Source organism: Neolamprologus brichardi, chromosome 12 (assembly GCF_056152115.1).
Source record: "Neolamprologus brichardi isolate AB-2024 chromosome 12, ASM5615211v1, whole genome shotgun sequence".
In the NCBI taxonomy this organism is placed as follows: domain Eukaryota; kingdom Metazoa; phylum Chordata; class Actinopteri; order Cichliformes; family Cichlidae; genus Neolamprologus; species Neolamprologus brichardi.
In genome coordinates, this window is record NC_142115.1 from 23257059 (window position 1) to 23276724 (window position 19666).

At 40.2% G+C, this 19666-nt stretch overlaps 1 protein-coding gene across 1 annotated transcript in view; it reads left to right on the forward strand.

The window, feature by feature from the left end:
* The window catches only part of ccser1 (coiled-coil serine-rich protein 1), a 127521-nt gene that overhangs the window by 28252 nt on the left and 79603 nt on the right, over positions 1–19666 (forward strand). Inside the window, exon 7 of the mRNA XM_006789766.3 lies at positions 16443–16617. Within this exon, the coding sequence (XP_006789829.2) occupies positions 16443–16617 (175 nt within the window). The remainder of the gene's footprint in view (positions 1–16442; positions 16618–19666) is intronic.

A 19666-nucleotide genomic window follows, 5' to 3' on the forward strand; every position in this document is an offset into this window, starting at 1 on the left:
CCGCGTCGTCAGTGTTTTCTCCAGTCATTGGTCAGCATTATAATATATGCAAATACATGCGGGTTGGAATCCCCGCCCCCCCAGCGCGCCCCCGGACGCCAAAACAGTGCCAGCAGAGTGAAACTGAAAAATGGTTTGAAGCCGAAAAGTGGATTGAAACTGAAAGAAAATGGATTGAAACTGGAAAAAAAAATTGTAAACGAAAACAAAAAAATTACAGTTTCAATTAATTGTTTTTCACTATCAATTTTTTTTCGGTTGCAATACAAGATTTTTCAGTACATTTATTTCAGTTACAATATTTTTTTTCGGTTTCAATATTTTTTTCGGTTTCGTTTCAAGGTGGCATCGTTCTGATTCCATACACCTCAGGCTGTCAGGTTAAAACAGTCGATCGTGTTTTCGTAGCGTAAACGCTGGCCCTCCTCTCAGAGCCTACGCTCTATCTGCTATTCCCGAACAGAGATATGCAAGTTTCTCCGTGACTGCAGCTGCCAGTCAAAGCTGCTGTGATGACGTTACATTCCAATTTAACATCGCCGTGGTAGGAATTAGAATCAAACTTATGGGAAAGGAGACCGCTTGGACATAAATCAGCGTGGTGAGAACTATTGATAACAAAAGAAAGAATCTTTGGAAAAAATTTATCTGAGGAGAATTAATTTATTTTAGCCTGACCCCCGTCCCATCTGCTAACATGGAGGAGGTGGGGTTTATGACCTATACTGCAGTCAGACACCAGGGGGCGATAGCGATGTTTTGGCTTCATTTTTGGGGAGCTGTCGCGTCGTCCATGGCAAACATGGCAAACGTATCTGAATCATGTGATTAAAGCACACATTACTTACAGCTTTGGTTCCCTTGCAACACTGATGAACGCTCTGCTTCTTTTAAGCCTATCTTAGTGCTCTTAAAACGTTTAGATTTCTGTCGTTTCCGAACATTTTTGTGTTACCAGAAACAATTTCTGTTTATGTAGTCAACCTCTGTTGCTTTGTGTGTTTTTGGAGCATTTGTCTATTTGCTGGCATTTCCTTAAGTTGCAGTCCGTTTGACCTTTATTTGATTTATTTATTTAGGACAGTGCATGTTAATGAACATAAATGTAAAAAAAAAATTACATGAATGTAAACATACCAGATTATAGCCAAGGGCTAATTTCCATCTGTTGTCCTTAAGCATAAAAAATAGACATAATAATTCATAAAAATTCATCATTCATTCATAATAAAAACTCCATCACCAAACTTACACATACACACCATTCTGTTCCCAAATAAAACATTAAAACTATACAACTCATACATGATCACACACTTGATTTGTCCATAACCAGTTTTTAACCTTTGCCTTAAACAAATTGAATGTAGAGCATTCTCTAAAGGGTTGAGGAAGACTGTTCCACAGATGGCCACCCTTGACAGAGAGGACGTTCTGCCCAAATGCTGTCCGTCTGTGGGGTATAAACAAGTCTCCTCGGATTGTAGCTCGAGTGGTCCTGTCTGAGCTTTCTTTATGCCTAATGAACCGATTTAGTGGTGGTGGAGCAAGGGAGTGTAAGACTTTATATATTAAACACACTCTTTTAAGTTTCACTAAGTTATTGAAGTTCAGTAATTTATGTTTTTTTAACACATGACAGTGGTGGTGGGAAGTCAGATTTTTGTCAAGTAGTTTTAAACTTCTTTTATAAATGTTTTCAATAGTTTTAAGTGTTGTTGGACAAGCAAGTGACCAGGACGTCAAACAATAGTCCATATGAGAGATGATCATTGAGTAAAAATAAGTTTGATCAGTTGATCAACAAGCCCTTAATGTGGGAGCCGTCTTGATCCTGATCTGTCATGATCATGATCTTGCCGTAGCGCAGACTTTCAGGGCCATTGTAGTTTGCAGACAAATAGATGCCTTTCGTGTAAACTATAGGTGACTGAGGCAAGGTGCTAGTTGCTAAATAAAGCACAAGAAGCACCATTTACCTCTTTATGACCAAATTCATAGCAGCAGCTTTTAGTAACATCCAGCAATCACTCATAGCTGGATGGAGAATATATATTTTTTATTTTTGCAACCAGTGATTTTCAGATTGTTGCCGTCTGGTCCTCCGCTGTGTGACTGGGGCCCAACATCACCATGTTAACACAGCGATGTGTAGCAGCTGTTACGATAATGGTTCATATACCATGTTCTCATGTTGATTTACTTTTTTATGTTTAAATTAACTCTAAATGCAAGTCTGTTAGAAGTGGTTAGTTGTGGGAAAATAAACATTTTATCTGGTGATAGGGAATATGTTGGTACACCTCAAAGTGTTTATTCATCCTGGGTGGAGGCGTGGGTGCAGCGAGGCGTGAATATGTGTGCCAAATGTCAAGACGATCCATCCAGGACTTGCTGAGATACATATTTTATTTTGGACCAAGGTGGTAGACTAATTGACCATCAGACTGACATTTCCATCCTAGGAGTCATGCTGCTATCGTGGCTAAAAGTGTATGCAGTAATTTTACATTCAAGTCATGTTGCGTCTGAGTAATGGCTTATATGCCAACCTTTATAACAACTCAACAGTCCGCGCTGAAGTCTTGAACCTTGTACTCCAGAATGACTTAAGCCTCCAAAACTGTAGACACATTACACAATTTAACAGTGAGTGTGCTCCTGACAGCCAGACAGTGATATGATATAGTGGGATTAGAGAGAAGTGTCTGTTGAGCTAACTTCTCCACAGCAAAGGAGCAGTTCTTTTAGCTGAAGTGCAGAGCAGCAGAGCAGCTTCAGTAAACACTAAAAAAGACTAGAGGAAACTGCAGGCTTGTGGACTCGACTTGTTTTGGATTCAGAGTAAATTTAGATTCTGTTTCATTTCAGAAAGCGTCATTTTAAAATGCAGGAAATAAGGTGCTAGTGTCACAGTTTTAACATACTGTTTTGGCTTTGGAAACACCAGAGCTGGTTAGATAATGAAACCAGGTGTATGATTCTTAGCCTGACCAGGATGTAGGCTGCTGGCAGGTGTTAATTTCCTACAGTTTGAGTTCACCATCCTCGCTGATTTCTTCCAACAAAATATTTTCACGCAAATGTTTAAGTCTGCGAGTGAAGAACCTGAGATTGGAACTAGGGGAAGAGAGCAAAATCTGTTTGCCCAGGGCTTCTTCTCTCTCTCTCACACACCGTCTTTCTTTCTCTTGGAGTTGCTTTTGCTCTTTGTCTCAGGTTCCACATTCCCTCGAGGGGACATTGATTTGCTGGAGGCAAAGCAAGCTCCCTTCTGTTCACACACAACACACGCACGCACACACATGCACGCACGCATTTGTGTTTCCATCACTTCAGAGGACATTACACCAACTTACATTGAAGACTTATTGGAATGCTAACCACAGCTGTAACTTACCTAACCCTCCATGACTCGAAACGTAACTTAATCTAAAATCAAGGCTTCGTAATAAAACTGAATTTCCATTTTTACTTTGTTTTTTTGTCCCCTGTCCCCAGAATATGACTGTGTAAACAGATTTATGTCCCCACAGTATGAGTAACACAGGATCATGCACACACACACCTGTCAGTCAGTCAGGCTGTCCAGAGAGAGTATCAGCTGCAGGATACTGCTGGCTGTCTGACAGGCTGCACAGAACATCTGCTGCATGCACGCACACACAAACACACACTCGCGCACACAGGCGTGCAGGCACAGCTCCGACCTCTTTGATGTATGGCAGTTGAATGATTTTGATGGCAGGGTTTTAATTGTCTATGTTTCTGACTTTGTAAACATTAATATCACAGTAACAAAGCCATGTCAGTGAACAGCCAGGTGCTCAAAATCTAGTTCCATTCTTTGCAGCTGCATCTGTGTTTAGAGACAGAGAGAGGTGGGGTGGGGGGGCTGACACATCAGTCAGTGTCACAGCATCCAATATCACCCTATATGTATACCTTGCGTAGCAGCTTTCAGCAACGTAGAATACAGTATTTATTGTTGTTTTTAGTTATTGATGAGAATGAGGGAGAGTACAATACAAAGTTTAGAGATGCAACTTTAGATAGATTTCCAGCAATCGTGGTTAAATTCATTATAGATTCATCCAGTTTTCTGAACAAATTTGCCACACCAAACAACAACTCCAAACAAAAAAATAGCTCTACTGTCACAGAAAATCAAGAAAAGCAGAATAATTCCCATTTCCACAGCTAAAACCTGCACATGGCTTACATTCTGGCTTAACAAAAATATTTGACTAATCGATTAATACCCAGGTGCCTCGGCTCTAGACATTTCCGCCCGAGTGACTTTGTCCTTGCCTCGCAGTGCACCAGAAGACCTCCCTTGGAGTATAATAGGTTTGGGTCAGTGTGATATTATGTCTTTGAACTTCTATCATGTTTACATTTGCCTTGAAATATAAAATAAAATAAGACAGATCTCTTCAGTGCATTCTTTTTTTTGCCAGTAGCAGTGCCGCCATCAAAGCATGACAATACCAAATGTCCCTCAGAGACTTTTGGTTCCATTTGTGATGTATCTTTATTGTCTGTTTTCTTTTAAGACGTGAACTGCTCCCGTCTCTTATACAAAAAAATGCAGAGGAAATTAAATTTTGACAGTTGGGATAAAGCTTGCCTGTTTCTATGGTAACGGCAGCCTGCCTGTTGAGTGTTCCCCTGCCATTCTTCTCTTCATTTTCCCCTTTCTCTGTTTTTACTGCCGTTGATTGCTATGCGGAAGACGGGCAATCTGAGCAGAGGACACGCAAACACAGAGGTGTCCTTATCTGTCAGTATGCAGCGGACGATCACAAAAGTCTCAATTCCCATATCTCCGCTTCTCAATTGAAGATTAAATGTGTAGGTATTACACTCACATGCTCTTGCGGCGGCATAATGAGGCGCATTAGAAAAATGTCAACATTTGCGCGCAGGTCCCAATTCACCCTGTTGACCCTTATTTGTATATAGAGGTTAAAAATCTTTTTTCCTCTGGTTGAATGTGTTGAGAAAGGAGTTAGCTGGGTCTGCTCGTGAACTGAATGCTGTGTAAATGGCAGCAGTGAGATGGCGGTAGAAAAGACAGCCTACTCATAGCTGTCTTCATTGAGGCAGCTGGGTATTAAGATACTGCTGAGCAGGAAGAACAAGGGTTGAGAAAGTGTCTTGTAATTCAGACAAAAAACCCCAATTCTCTCACATTTGGTTGGAATGCTACATAGCGATATACTCTCCTGTATATATCCTGTAGTCTCAAACGGAGACCTGTAATCTGCAATTTTATAGAATTTACTCGCACATGCACAAAAACAGGAAGGAACACATTTATTTAATGTTAATACGACTCACAAAGTATATCGACCATGTTGCAATCGAATCCCTCCAGACTTAATATAGTCTGCAAAAGTAGCACACGCATCTCCCTCTACCGTAAGTCACATACTCACAAACATTTAAGCGGATGCACATTCATAAAAATAGACAAGCTTAAAGAATCCAGTTTAAGGAGTGGAGCTGAGGACAGACGAAATTCCCTGCAATATGATTTGCAGACACACAGAGAAACACAGCATACAGTGGGAGTTGAAGGGAACACAAAGTAGACTCCCCCCCCACCCTCTTTTTTTTCAGTTGCTGGTGTATAACGATGCAGAATTTGTTAATCCAACAAGCAGCGACAAGACTCGGTCTTTTATCTTGTTTTAATCTGTGGGTTTTCAGTGGAGAAGCTTTGGCTACATGCCTTGACAGCTTTTAATTTTTAAAACTCTAAACCTGTTAAAAGCGTTATAGTGTGCATGTGTTGGCATGTGCATTTCTTTTGTCAATTGTTGTTTAGCTTGTAATTCACATCACCCTATAGGGTTTATTAAATGTTCAGCATGAGGAGACTAATTAGTATTGGCTTTCATTTTTAATCCCACTTGCTTCGAGCGGGAACTTGTTGTCCTGATTTGTAACGCAAAGAAAAACAGTAGATTGGCAATAAATAAGACATCCCTGTGCTTCCAATAACTCTTTTCTTAATCAACTAGTGTGTTCCAGAAAAAAAAGGGAGTGTTGAAGTGGTGTTCACTGTAAATCGTACGGCAACAGATTGTAAGACACATGGCATTAGCGCCGCCGTTTCCAGCATTTCAAGACTTTTTTTTTTTATCATAAATATAGCAATGCACTTTTGTCTTTGGCTCTCTTTATCTTGTCTCAATTTGTTGCAGACCACAGTATAGTATATGCAAATGTTAAATCTATTTTAATACAACAGGATGAGATTAGAGATTGTTTCTAAGAAGATATTTCCCGACCCCGTTTTGTTGCTTTTTCAAACACATTCCTTCTGCTGTTGTCAGTGATAAAAATGTTTTGTGAATGCTGAATATTTCTCATGAGAATATGTTACTGTTGTATTTGTTCTTCTTGATGTTTGGTCTTTGTAGCTGTCTGGTGCACCTCGCTTAAAGAATGATACCCCCCCTCAAAAAAAAGAAACAAAAAAAACTAGAGTTTGAAATAGAAAACCTCTTTACACGAGTCTTGATGCTTGATGCAATCATCCAGGTAAGGAAAGGACTCTTTACACTGGGTATTAGTGAATGTTTTAGTCAAAGGTTGTTATCCAGGGACTGGAGAGAGGTTATGAAACTAAGTCAACCCATGTTGCTTTGGTGAGAATTAAGAGAGTAAATTGCGCTTGTTAAATGATCATCAGCATTTAGGCGTGCTAACAAAATGCTGCAATCTTCCCAGGAGTGGACATCACGGCTAATCACAGCAAAAAAGCAACTGCAAAGAAGCCATGAGCTACACTCTACAGGCTTAAGTTATCATATTAAATGTTAAAGTTGATGAAAGTCCAGTTAGAGAAAAACTGAACAAGTCGAGTCAAATCAAGGAACATGGCAGCACAGCTTATGTTGGCAAATTTGCATCTTAACAAACCAACAGACTTCTGGAGCATTTGATTTAGAAAGAGGAGTCCAATGCGTGTGGCCTTAAAGGACCGCACCATGTTTGGAGAAAACACAGCATATCAGCTCAGACGACCTCATCCATACATACTATCAAACACGGTGGTGGAGGAGTTAGGATTTGGGCTTGGGCAATCTCAGGATCTGGGCACCTTGCAATCTCTGAGACGGCCATTAACTCCTCTCTGTATTAGAGTGTTGTATAGTCAAGTGCAAGGCCATTTGTCTGATAGCTTAGGCTTGACCTATATTGGGTCTTTCAGTGGAACATTGGGGCAAGCATGCTAGTAAATCTACAATAGAATTGCTGAAAAATAAAGAAAAGAACCTCAACCTGATTAAATGCTTGGGCAGGATCTTGAGCGAGGTGTGCAAAAAGAAACTCCTGCAAACCTCAAAGAGCAGAAGCAACACTGTGAAGAAGAGAGGGCCAACATTTCTCCACAATGATGTGAAAGACTGATAAAATAAACTAAAGTACTTCAAGGTATTGCTGCTGAAGGTGGCTTTACAAGCTATTGAATCATGGGGATTTTCACAGGACTGCAGAGAGTCCTACAAAAACCTTTTCCCCATTACTGCCAAGTGTTTGTTTTTTGGCAAGCTGAGATTATCTGAACTTATTATATATTATATTTAGGCTGGGCTCAAAAAAGTGGTAGCTTGGCTTGGTGCAGAAAGGTGAAAAAAAGAGGTTCAGTGGGAGTGCTGTAACTATGTCAAACAACAGCTGGATGTAGCGACTGTGCACTCTCTCTAAAGGTTAATGTTTTATCCAAATATTGAACTATTTGGAGACTCATTTGTCTTCCAGCATCTGGCTTTGAACTTCCAACCCTCATAAAAAAATGTAATAAAATTAAAAAACACAAAACTGTAAATATCTTTAACTTAGGTACGTGATAATTTTGTCACACAGTGTTGCAGATATACAGTCAAATCAGACAGAAACACACTGTTGGTCACTATGAAAGCACCAGAGTCTGAAAAAGATATAAAGATATAAAGTGCCATTGTTCATATTCAGCGACCAAAACAAAAATCTTAACTCACTGACCACATTAGGAAAACTGAAGATGCTATACATAAGCACTTGGGCAGATTGTGCATCCAAAATACAATTTCAGTGTGGATCTCTTGATGAAACAGTAGATATTACATGTTAATTGGTGATGTCCTCACCGTTTTCCCAGCATGGGTAAATCATGTTTCAAACAAACAGATCTAATACTTGCAGACTCTGTTGTCAACTTGCGTAAGTCTCACAAAACACAAACACAAAATTACACGAAGAAAGCAAAATCAAAGCAAAATTGTCGCTTTCTGTGTGCATAATATCTTATTAGGCACCTCATAGTCTTATTTCAGTACTGCCATGACAACGGCTTTTAAAGAAATGAGGATGATGGCCATATGTGCTTTTTAATGTTCTTGATAGGAGAGGATTATCTGTGGTACCTTTTTATATATGTTTTTTATTTAATCAGGATCAGAGCTTTTGCAGGTGATTACAGACGAAGAAATATGTTTATGTCGGCAGTCTCGATAAGATTAGGCCTAAAATGAGGGATTGATGAGGGGAATGCTGAGAAACATTTATTTAGAAATGATGTCAACAAGAATATGGGCAGTGTGGGCAGTCGACGTGAATCTGATCTAAGTGCAGAGATTGTTGCAATAAACATGCAGGCACAATAATTGTCATTTAAATCTTTCCTTTGCATGAGTCAGTATGGAAACTTGTTCTTAGGTGCTATTATTTTGTCATTGCGATGACAACAGTGCCAGCGCAAAAATCACAACAAATCAAAACTGTGACTCATCTTAAACAATATATGGCTTTCTGAAAGGAAAGTGGGCAGTTTGACAATGACAAGAGGAAATTAGATGAAAAGGAGAGAGGCAACATTTACATTTCTTGTGATGCTGTTACTCTCTGTCATAAAATATCACTTGTGTTTGTCTCAAACAACATGTGTTATACTGGGAATTTACAACACAAGCTTGCGCCTCCGTGTCTTATTGTCTTATTAATATGAGCTTTGAGTCACACATTGGCAGCTAAGATCACATTAATTTGCACTTATTACATTTCTGGTCAAAATCTTATCTGAAATTCGATGTTTTTGATTTTTTTATGACTGCGGGATCAGCAGAAGATAATCAGGCTGTGCAGTGGCAACACGGTTATAAGGTCATTGAAATTCTGGTCCTTTATTATCAGGGATTTAGAATAAATAATGCAAAAATTATCATGTCCTTAAGTAATGAACAGACTGGATAAGCATTAATGTGTCCTCTAAATAAAAACTCCCTTTGGGTGCAGAATTTGCATTTTAAACATGGATTTGTTGGCTGGAGTTTAAAAAAATAAATAAGATAAAATAAAAATTGGGCTTAGTCAACCAGTGGTTGCGTTTGTGATCAGCTGTCACCTGTGGCACTCGGGCATTTTTATGCGATTCTCACTAAAAATTGCAAACTGACAGAGTTACTTTAAAACATGTGAATCATAGAAGAAATCCCTTCATGCTTGCATAACAACATAAGTTCAAGAGAGAGAGAGAGAAATGTCTCAGATTCCCTTGGGCAATAAGTTTTGGTAGTGGACTCGCAGCAGGGTTTCTGTGCTAAAAATTGAAACTGTTCCACTTTAATGGAATATTGCTTGGAGGCTTTTATACAGGGTGAGATTTGGCAACTTGGCATGACAATATTCACGGAAAATGGAAAATGTAATGCGACACATGGGACCGATATTAAATAGATCTCTACGAGCAACAATAAGTTGTGATAGTAATTAGTGCAAGTATGTTCTGATAACTCCCCAAAGGTTCCCCCACCACCACCACCCACAAAGAGCTAATGTGGTGGTTCCCATCCTTTTATGGATTAACCTCACAGATGCCAAGGAAGCAGTGAGTGGGCAGTGGCAGACAGCAATAGATCGAGGTTAGAGAAGTCAGGGGGAGTGAAACAAGCAAGAGTAAAGCAAAAGCACGGATTTCTTGCAAACGAAGCACACATTCAGAGTGCAGAGTGCAAAGGGAAGCAGGAAGGACAGTTGGGTTAATCAGAAAGTTACCCCTGCCATATTACATTAGTTTTATATTCTCCCCCTTTCTGTGTCTGAAGAGTTGAATTCACCATTAGATTCACTGCCTGGAGCCTGGCTTGCGCTCACTCTTTAGTCACAGATGCACTTTATGTCGGAGATGAGTTTAATGGTAGCATTAAACATCCGTAGCCTCAGGTGCTGAATGCAGATGAGTACACAGTGTCTGTCAGGTGGAAAGCAGTGACAAATGATGGTGATCACTCTTTTTTAGCTGTGGTATACAGTTGTACTTCACATGTGCAGACAAGCAAGCACACATGACGCACAGATGGCTGCAGTACACACACACACACACATACACACACGCAGCCGTAGACACTCATATATATTGGATTGTTCCCATAAACATGTTCTTTGTCGTCTGTAAAAATTTAATCATGGAAAAGTTGGCAGTGGGGACTGACTGCCTTTCTCGCCGTATCTCAGCGCTGAAGTGTCCTTTACTATTATTATTCCTGAGACAATGCCGTCTCTATATATTGCTGATTGACAAGGGTACAGCCCACCGCTTCTCACGGCTGCTGAAGATTATGTACTTGAATCCCACGTGATTTATTTGACCGGGAGTCATTATTCGTCACTTGACACACAAACCGAACACCGTGTAAACACAGACATCTAAATCTTCATATACATGCTTCTCAGGTCTCTCCTCGCTCTGTGTGCATGTATTGTTTGCTGCATGTGTGGATGTGGATAAACGCGTGTGTGTGTGTGTGTGTGCAGGTATGTACAAGGTGCTGGTAGTCAACAACCCAGTCATAAAACCCCGTGTGAGTGGTAAAATAATGAAAGTCATAAAAACGCAGATAATTGGCTTTTTTCGGGTTGGTGAAATGGATCACTTCTAACGCTGCTGTTGAGAAATGGCTTCTTAGAGCAGAGGGGAGAGTCAGAAGGATGGAGAGGAGTAAGTGAGAGGGAGGAGAAAAAAACAAAGGAGAGCAGAAAACAGAGAAAGAGAGGAGGTGAGCGAGGGGGGAGGATATGGATTATAAAGGAATGAAAGTGAGGAGAGAAAGGAGGAGAAATGACATAACAGAAGGCACAAAGAAAACAAGAGCATAATGCAAAGGAGGGGGGGACATTTTTCATACTCTACCAGTGTTTTTCTTTTCTGTTTAATTACTCCGAAAAGACAGTAGAGGGAAAATCTCTTTGGAAACATTTAATTGTGCTTTAATCCATATATTTGTTTGTAATCATCTTCCCATTTACATGCCCTATTTGAAGATGCAGTGCCATTGTCTACCACTAGCTGGTGTAATACTACATCTTTATCAATTCAAATTAGAACTTGGTCCACTTGGGTAATCTTCTAATTGACTGCTATCACACGGTCCCATTCTCTGCACTCACATACATATAAGCTGTTCAGAGGGGCAGTGTGTGTTTGCGCGTGTGTGCCTGTGTGTGTGTGTGAAAGAGAGAGAGAGAGTTATAAAAAAGGGAAATAGAGTGAGAGTGTTGGGCTATCAGCTCATGACAGTGAAAAGACAGATGACCCTGAGTAGAGGAACGGCCTCCCTGCCTGTGTAACATCTATCATCACTGAACAGACTTGTCTTCAACTGTGCCCTGCGCTTGCTCGTGAGCGTGTCTGTGTGTGTGCGCGCGTGCAGTAATTACCTGTAGGTGAGACTCATGCTTAGCTGGAAATTACTTTGTCTGGCCTGTAACTGCAGTTTAACTGCAGCAAAAGTATGCATTCTGACATGCTTATTCATCTGCGTTCCCACATACAGTGCTGTACAAAAGTCTTGAGCTTCCACTTATTTCATCATATTTTGCTAGGAAAATGGGAAATAGGTGCAAAGACTTGCTGTGCAAAAACACATAGGCATACAGTTTGTAAGGCAAAAACTACTTCTACTTCTTCAAGTGGTCTTCAGGAATCGTTCTCCAGGCTTCTTGGATACAACTTTTGTTTTTTCAATAGGAAGAGGGCCATGTGACACATCAAACTTATTGGTAATGTCACAAGAAAAACAATGGTGTGCTTGGTTTCAACGTAACTTTATTCTTTCATGAGTTATTTACAAGTTTCTGAGTACTTATAATATGTGTTCAATGTGCTGCCGATTGTGTTGGATTGTCAATGCAACCCTCTTCTCCCACTCTTCACACACTGATAGCAACAACGCAGGAAAAATGCCAGCACAGGTGATGCACATCTCGTATCTTCACACCATAGACAATTGCCTTCAGATGACCCCAAAGATAAAAGTCTAAGGGGGTCAGATTGGGAGACCTTGGGGGCCATTCAACTGGCCCACGACGGCCAATCCACTTTCCAGGAAACTGTTCATCTAGGAAGGCTTGGACCTGGCATCCATAATGTGGTGGTGCACCATCTTGCTGGAAAAACGCAGGGAACGTGCCAGCTAAGCTGTGGGCTCTTGCTGAATGAAGCTAGGACAGCCACTGATGTTTCTCCATTAGTGACAGTTTTCTTGCGTTCACCAGATATCAACACAATTTCGATCCGCCCCTCACGTGTTAACCTCTTTGACATGTCAATAGCTGTGAACAAAGAGAAACTTGTAAATAACTCATGAAAGAATAAAGTTACGTTGAAACCAAGTACACCATTGTTTTTCTTGTGAAATTACCAATAGGTTTGATGTGTCACATGGCCCTCTTCCTATTGAAAAAACAAAAGTTGTATCCAACCGACTTCTAAATGGCCACCATGGTCACCACCCATCTTGAGGAGTTTGCCCCCTCACATATACTAATGTGCCACAAACAGGACTTTAATATCACCAACCATTCCCATTTTATTACGGTGTGTCCATATAAATGGCCCACCCTGTACATCAAACATTGCATTTACAAAGCTTTTTGGAGATAAAATGTTTGTATAACTCCTGATGTCTACTAATTATATCAAAAACTTTCCTAAAGTATATATATTAATGTTTTTGGACCCGTCAGCATTACAAAGAGTGTAGACATGCACTAAAAGATATGCACATTTTTAAAAAAAAAGTGTTTAAAAAGTGTCCACAATAAAATGTGTTTACAGCCCTCAGCTGCTCAGTTCAAGCAGCAATGTTCAACTTCTAGTCCCCTGAAAGAGTAAATACTGTGCATACCTGCGCCTGATGTGTGATTGTTGTTATGGGTGATTCAAGTGTTGTTTGAACCCTACTCCTACTCATTTTCCTGTCACTCTGTTTGAGCTACACCAAAAGAAAAATCCAAACCTGAAACCCTGGTGAAAGCTAGAGAAAGGGCAAGATTGTCAGGCAGGGAGTAAGGCGCAGATGCAGAAAACCATAAAGAAAACATCCTTGTGAAGAAACCCCCCCTCCCCCCTCAAAAACGTTGTTTTGGAACGGCACTGTGCCATTTGACACATCAGAGAAGAGTGCACGATTGATCATTTGTCGTTTATTTACCCCCTGTTCATTCTACCTGAATAGCAGTGGAGCAATACAGAAATAAATGGAGAAAGTTCACTCTTTTCAGAGATGCCAGGCAGGAACAAAAAGCTGCAAATAATTCAGTTTAAGAAAGACGGGGGGGAAAAAAATCTCATCTGACTAGTTGACAGACAGCGCTCACCTGTCCTCAAAAGACAGCAGGCCTCCTCGACATTTGTATGAGGTACTCAGCAGTATCCCCAGGGGGACACCTAGGCTTTGATACTGCATCAGTTTAGTGTAGTGGTTGTCAGAGGAATACGTGAAAAAGATGAAGAGGCAAGGGCAGAGCTGTAGAGATGGAAGACGCAGACTCAGGTGAGGGGTATGGCGGGGGTGGGAAAGGGAAGGGCAGGGGAACAAAAGAGAAGTAACAGAGGTGGGAGCCTGGAGAGAGTGGCGAAGGTTTGAAGAATAGAAAAAGCGCGACAATGTGGGGTTAGACAGATATAGAGGAGGGTGAAGAAAGACAAAAGAGGGGTGGGATGTTGAACAGTCAGAGAAGAAAGTACGAGGGTGCAATTCAGCCTGACCTTTTCACCGAGCTGTGTTCAGAATGGCTTATGTTGTTCGATATTTTTGTGATGTTTTTTATTTTAGAAAGAAAAGAGAATTTTTTAAAAAAGTAGATTTTTCTGGCTGAGTTAATGCTTATGGCTGCTCTTTATTTGGTGATTTTTTTTTAGAACCTCCCTCTAAATCTGTGAAAGTGAACATGGACTCTTGATGATTAAGAGCTTCTTGTTTCTGCTACCATGTCTGCCTTTCCACTGTCTTCCATCCTTCTTCTTTTCTTGTTATGCAGACTGTGAACTCTGAGGTTGTCTGTGTGGTTTTCAGACAAGAGGGTGGTATTTCTCGGCTCACCTTTTGAAAATGTCATAAAGAAGGTGAGATACACAGTCCCCCTTTATGCACTTCTGTCAAAATATCACAACCTGGCAGAGAGATGTTAATGCAGGAATTTACTTTATTGAAACAAGTTGATTATTCTAGTTGCTTTCCGGCGTTCTTTCTCTCTGCTTTCTCTGTGTGAAATGCGTCAACTCTAGTTTAATAGTTGAAATACTTTAAGTCTATTTTGCAAACAATCTAGCTCCGTGTAGTCGTGTTAATACGCTTCTAATTGCAGGGGAACTTTTAAGAGTAAAGACTTGGTCGAAATGTCCAAGTCAGAGTCAGCGCCACATTTTTATTGATCAGAGAGTGTGACTGTTTGCCAGTGGATTGATGATGGCTTGCATTTTAAAAGGCAAAGAAGTGCATAAACAGAACAAAAGGTTTATCCACGGATTATGTTTAGCCACAGATCATGTAACCCTTTAGGTTACATGAGTTATGCCCATGAATGCAGTTAGTGTTCCAGTGTGTTTTGTGGTTAATTGCTTGTGTAATTGCTGTTGTCTGAAAAGTAAATTGTTAACCTCAGGTAAGTGCTAATCCCAAAATGAGAATGTCGGGGAATTAAAATGTCTGTTTAGAAAATTTATCTTTTTTTTCTACCACTCAATAAAAAAGTATTTGAACTACAAACCACATCAGTAGCCCCACAGACATTCAATTACCGTCGTGTTTGTGCAGAGCTATCATAAAGTAAACTGGTGTGCTTTGTTTTCCCGATGCTTTTCACACATGGCCACAAAATAGAATAAAAACGTCTTGATCTTTGTTCGGAGACTGTTTTCATGTCTGGTGGACTATAGAGAAGTCTGACATCTCGAGCAGGGAAATGTGGCAAACTGGCAAAAGGAGTACAGCGGACTCCAAGCAATTAATGACTATGTTAATATAAGAGCCCGAGGTGCATGGATTGAGCTTTAGGAAGGCAAAGAAAGATGCTCCAAGCAGGTCTGGCTCTTTGTAAGAATCCCTTCCAAAAAACTGTCTCCTTTTTTCCTAAATGCTGTGACTTTCAGGTGAGACAAGGAATAGAGGCCACGCACCGGAGACCAAAGACATGCTGGTACAAAGACCTGATACTGTTTAATGGAGTGTGTTCCCAAATGGGACAGTTAATTACAAGACGGCTTTGGTTGAACTCCCCCCTGTTGTTTGTGTGTGTTTGAATCCAATCCTGTGCCATCACAACATTGCCTCTTTCGGAGGCTAATAGTTAATAGTCCGGCCTTAAACTGTGACTTTTAACAGCATCTACCTACGGTCAGCTCTGCTGCACGTAACATTCAAACTTTCTTGTGGACGTCCACAAATCTCTTGGTAGTGAAGTCTCCCCCTGACTTCATCATACAGGATGATAAGGTGGACTTTTTGTTTTGTGTGGTAGTTTGTTATCGCCTCACGTTGTTGATTTAAAACCTTCTTTATAAAGAATTATTGTAGAAATGACTTGTCATTAAAATCGAGTCCTCGGTGGATACTGTGGGGTAGCTGCTGTGTATTGTGACAGTTGGTTCTGACTGTCACTTTTTTTGGTTTAATTTTCCTTCTCCTGTTTTTTTTTGTCTGTCTCATTTTCTTTTCATTCTGTGTTTTTTTTTTAAAGCCAACTATTTTTGCAGCAATGGACTATTTTTTTATTCAATAATAGAGATGAAAGATTCTAAATGTTCACATTGGGTTGCAATCAGACTAAAATAGTGTGAATAACAGCTTTATGCTATGCAGGAAGGTTGTGTAGAAGGAGTAGTTTACTACGTTGCATCTAATTGCTACAAATTATTGTTTTGCATTCTGCCAAGTTATTGTTCGGACTATGTTTGTGCACTTTAGTTTGTTACACATGGTATCACACAGAATTCAAGGAATTACTGGGGTATTGAGAAGCAGCTGGCATCTTCACTTTACTGTGTAATGGGTCAGCTATATGATCGCTAACCAGCGAAGGCAATGATGAGATTCCACAAGTGGAGAATAGCGGGACGCGGGGAAGACGTGTTTATGATGAAGTTTTTGTTCATCCCTCCCCTCCTCTAGGGAACCCTGCCGTCCAACCAGCCTGCTGCCTGCTGAGTGGAGCGCCGGGTTGGGCATGGGGAAGGAAGATGACCCTTTACCTCTGGGACTGGAAACCCTACCACTAAGACTCATGCAGCAGGAGTGCACTGCTGTCAAAACCCTGCTTCTAAGGCTGAGACGGACACTGCAGGAGGTGAGATAATGCACATGGCTAACAGTCAGCAGCACATAAGCTCTTCTCGACAAGGACATACAAACAAATGAAGGAAGATTAGCTTTACATTTAGTGAGTCTGGCATATTTGGCTTCTACAGAGCACATAAGGTAGACCACACCGACAGCCCTTATCAAGTTAGAAACGCATCAAATTGTTTTAAACCAGTGAGGATAAGGGTCTAGCAAACAATGAAAAGCAATTTCATCTGGAACCACAGTGCACCACGCTGCTCTTACAAATTTTTCACCCCCTATTTTAATCAGGCTCTATTTCAGTTCCATGAAATCTGGTCAAAGTGGCTGCTTTCCCGTCTCTAAAAGGTCCATTTAATCACTTTGTTTTGTTAATTTAATCAGATTCTACGTTTAGAGGGGGAAACTGGGAGACTTTAAGTATCTGCCAGTTTATGCTTTACATGTACACAACACACACACATATTATCCCTCCTGTTTCAGGCTATAAATCTCCTCTTTAAATGTTTTAGCCTGGTTAAAGCTAACGTTTCACCCCAAGCTACGTGTCTGTCTCAGTGTGAATGTTTGGAACCAACTTAAATTACATCCAAACCATTATGGACACGATTAGCTGAAACAGTCACTTAGTAAAGCACTGACACGTTGGAATACCTTTACAAGGTCTAACAATATAAACCAGGAAACCACATTATCTGCCATCCTCTGCGCTTACATATCCTCTTTAGATGCCAGACTCCACACGTTTTTGAGAGGTCTCGGGTAATTACAAGATGCAGATGCAAATTTTTGTTTTACATTTTAGTCCAAATCAGGATTCAGAAAGATCATAACACTTTGCTCAAAAATGACAGATGCCGAAATGATTGTTTTCTGAAGTTTTGCGAGCACAGTGTCTGTAGGAGTCATTTGGAAGGGGGTGTTGATGGTGTTTAATATATACAGTGAATGTTTTGTTTTAGAGTGAACGTGCTAATATTTTCACTAATACCCTTTGGCAGTGTATAATACATGCCAACATACCAATAAGGTATGTTAGCAATAGCATAAGCTCAGAAAGAACATCCATTAGCTTTGATTGTCTGATGCTTTGGGTTTTTTTAAAATCTACATGGGTGACTGACCCAACCATATATGGAAGTATTATACAGACCCGTACTCAAAATACAAATACACAAAAAGATAAAAGGGTGACCAGACCTTCCCTAAAACCACACCATTAGTATCTCTAAACTAAGATCAAAGCCTGCTGTGAATTACAGTCCACAGAGGCATATATATGGCTTTCTCCTGATTTCTTTCCTGCTCATATCTCTGTTTTTCTCCCAGGACGTCTGTGAGAGAGACATGAGACATGTAAATGAAATAATAATTTGTAGAGAGAGAGGTAAACTAAAGTGGTGATGGAAAAAAACTAAAGGAGTGCAACAGAGAGAGAGGGTACACAGCAGCAGAACATGAATATGAAAGAGGCGTTTCTTTGCCCTCTTTGCTTGCTCTGTTGTGTCATTAACTTGCAAATTTTGTTACCTTCCAAAAGCAGACATAAACCATTCTGCAACAAGGGGAAGGTGACTCGACATGTCTGTTTTTTTTGCATTTCATTTTCCTGACCTTCTGGTATTGAACCCCGGTCTTTGGCTTTGTTTAACTTAACTTATAGCCTCTTGCGTTCACCTTTGCGTAATACACTTGTGTCTGCTTTTGCAAGCTTTTGCCAATCAATAGCAGGTGCCAATACTTTTCACACTTTTGTCCACTTCAAATGTCCTATCACTGGGCCGAAGCACAGCCAAGTAGACAGGGTCATAACTCTGCAGAATGTGGAACCTGGCATGTGAAACTTTGGGATTCCTGCTGTCAGTCCTCTGTGTGTGCAAAGGTGCAGGGACTGTAATTTGTTCACTTTTTACTTTATTTATTGGAAATTCAACTTCAAATCAAATCATCATTACATACATCGGTCACATAGAGATTCTTTTATCTAATGTCTAATCGAAACTACATTTGGTGATTGAGAAGACCTCCCCGTTGCTGTGTCACCCTATCAGAGGTTATGAAATCAAAAGGCACTCAGTTTATGGTGGTGATTGTCCACAGGCTACCCAAAGATTTTGTCTTCCACCTAATTATGCTTATTGACCTGCAAGCTTTCAGTGCAGACCTGTGAATTTTCCCCTCTGAAGTAACACACTAGTTAATCAATTTTGGGGACTTTTGAGGCTCAATAAAAACCCTAAATTGAGCTTAAGTCACCAATGAATTGAAGTATAGGTGAATCAAAATTCACTTACTTCACTTACATTAAAAAATTAGTCCCAAATTTTGAGCATTTCATCAGTCTGGGTTGAAAATTAAGCTCTTAATATAATTTTTATTTTTCAACTATCCATTGGTTTGTGATTGTTGAAAAGGACTTTGGTCATTATTTTCAGCTGCTTTGAGGTACTGAAGCTCAGATGTGTTGTTCCGCACTCATGTTAGAGCGATACTATCATGGGTTTACATCTCTACAGTGTCTTCTTTGAATTGCAAATAAATGGAAAGTTATGGAAATTCACTTATAATGTATTTCAAACTGAAAACCTCAAGTCCCCAAAACCATAGCCTGAAATTCTGGAAAATCTTTACAGTTACTTAACGTTGACCATATAATTCAGATTACTGTGTTTTTGGCTTCTGTCTAATTTCCATTGTTTTTTCAAGTGCCACAAAAACATGCAAAACCACTCGATTTAGGTGCTTTCAGAGATTACTTGAGTTGAAATTCTCTGCAGAACTAAACTTATAGACTTATGAACTAAACTTTAATGATTTGAAGGAAAGAGAACTCGCCATGTCTTAACCTTATGTCAAAGTTATGGCAGGTGGAAACAAAACACAGAATTCCCCGTGGTTCAGCTCCTAAGGCTCTAGATACATCAAACAGATTTGAGTTGGGTTCCCAGGAGACTGGAGACACTATTGCATATCTTCTTCCCTTCCATGCGCGAGTTTTTGCAAGAATAATTTTTCCCCCCAAAAAAGAAGGCTCATCAGTAGGCCTCAGTGGT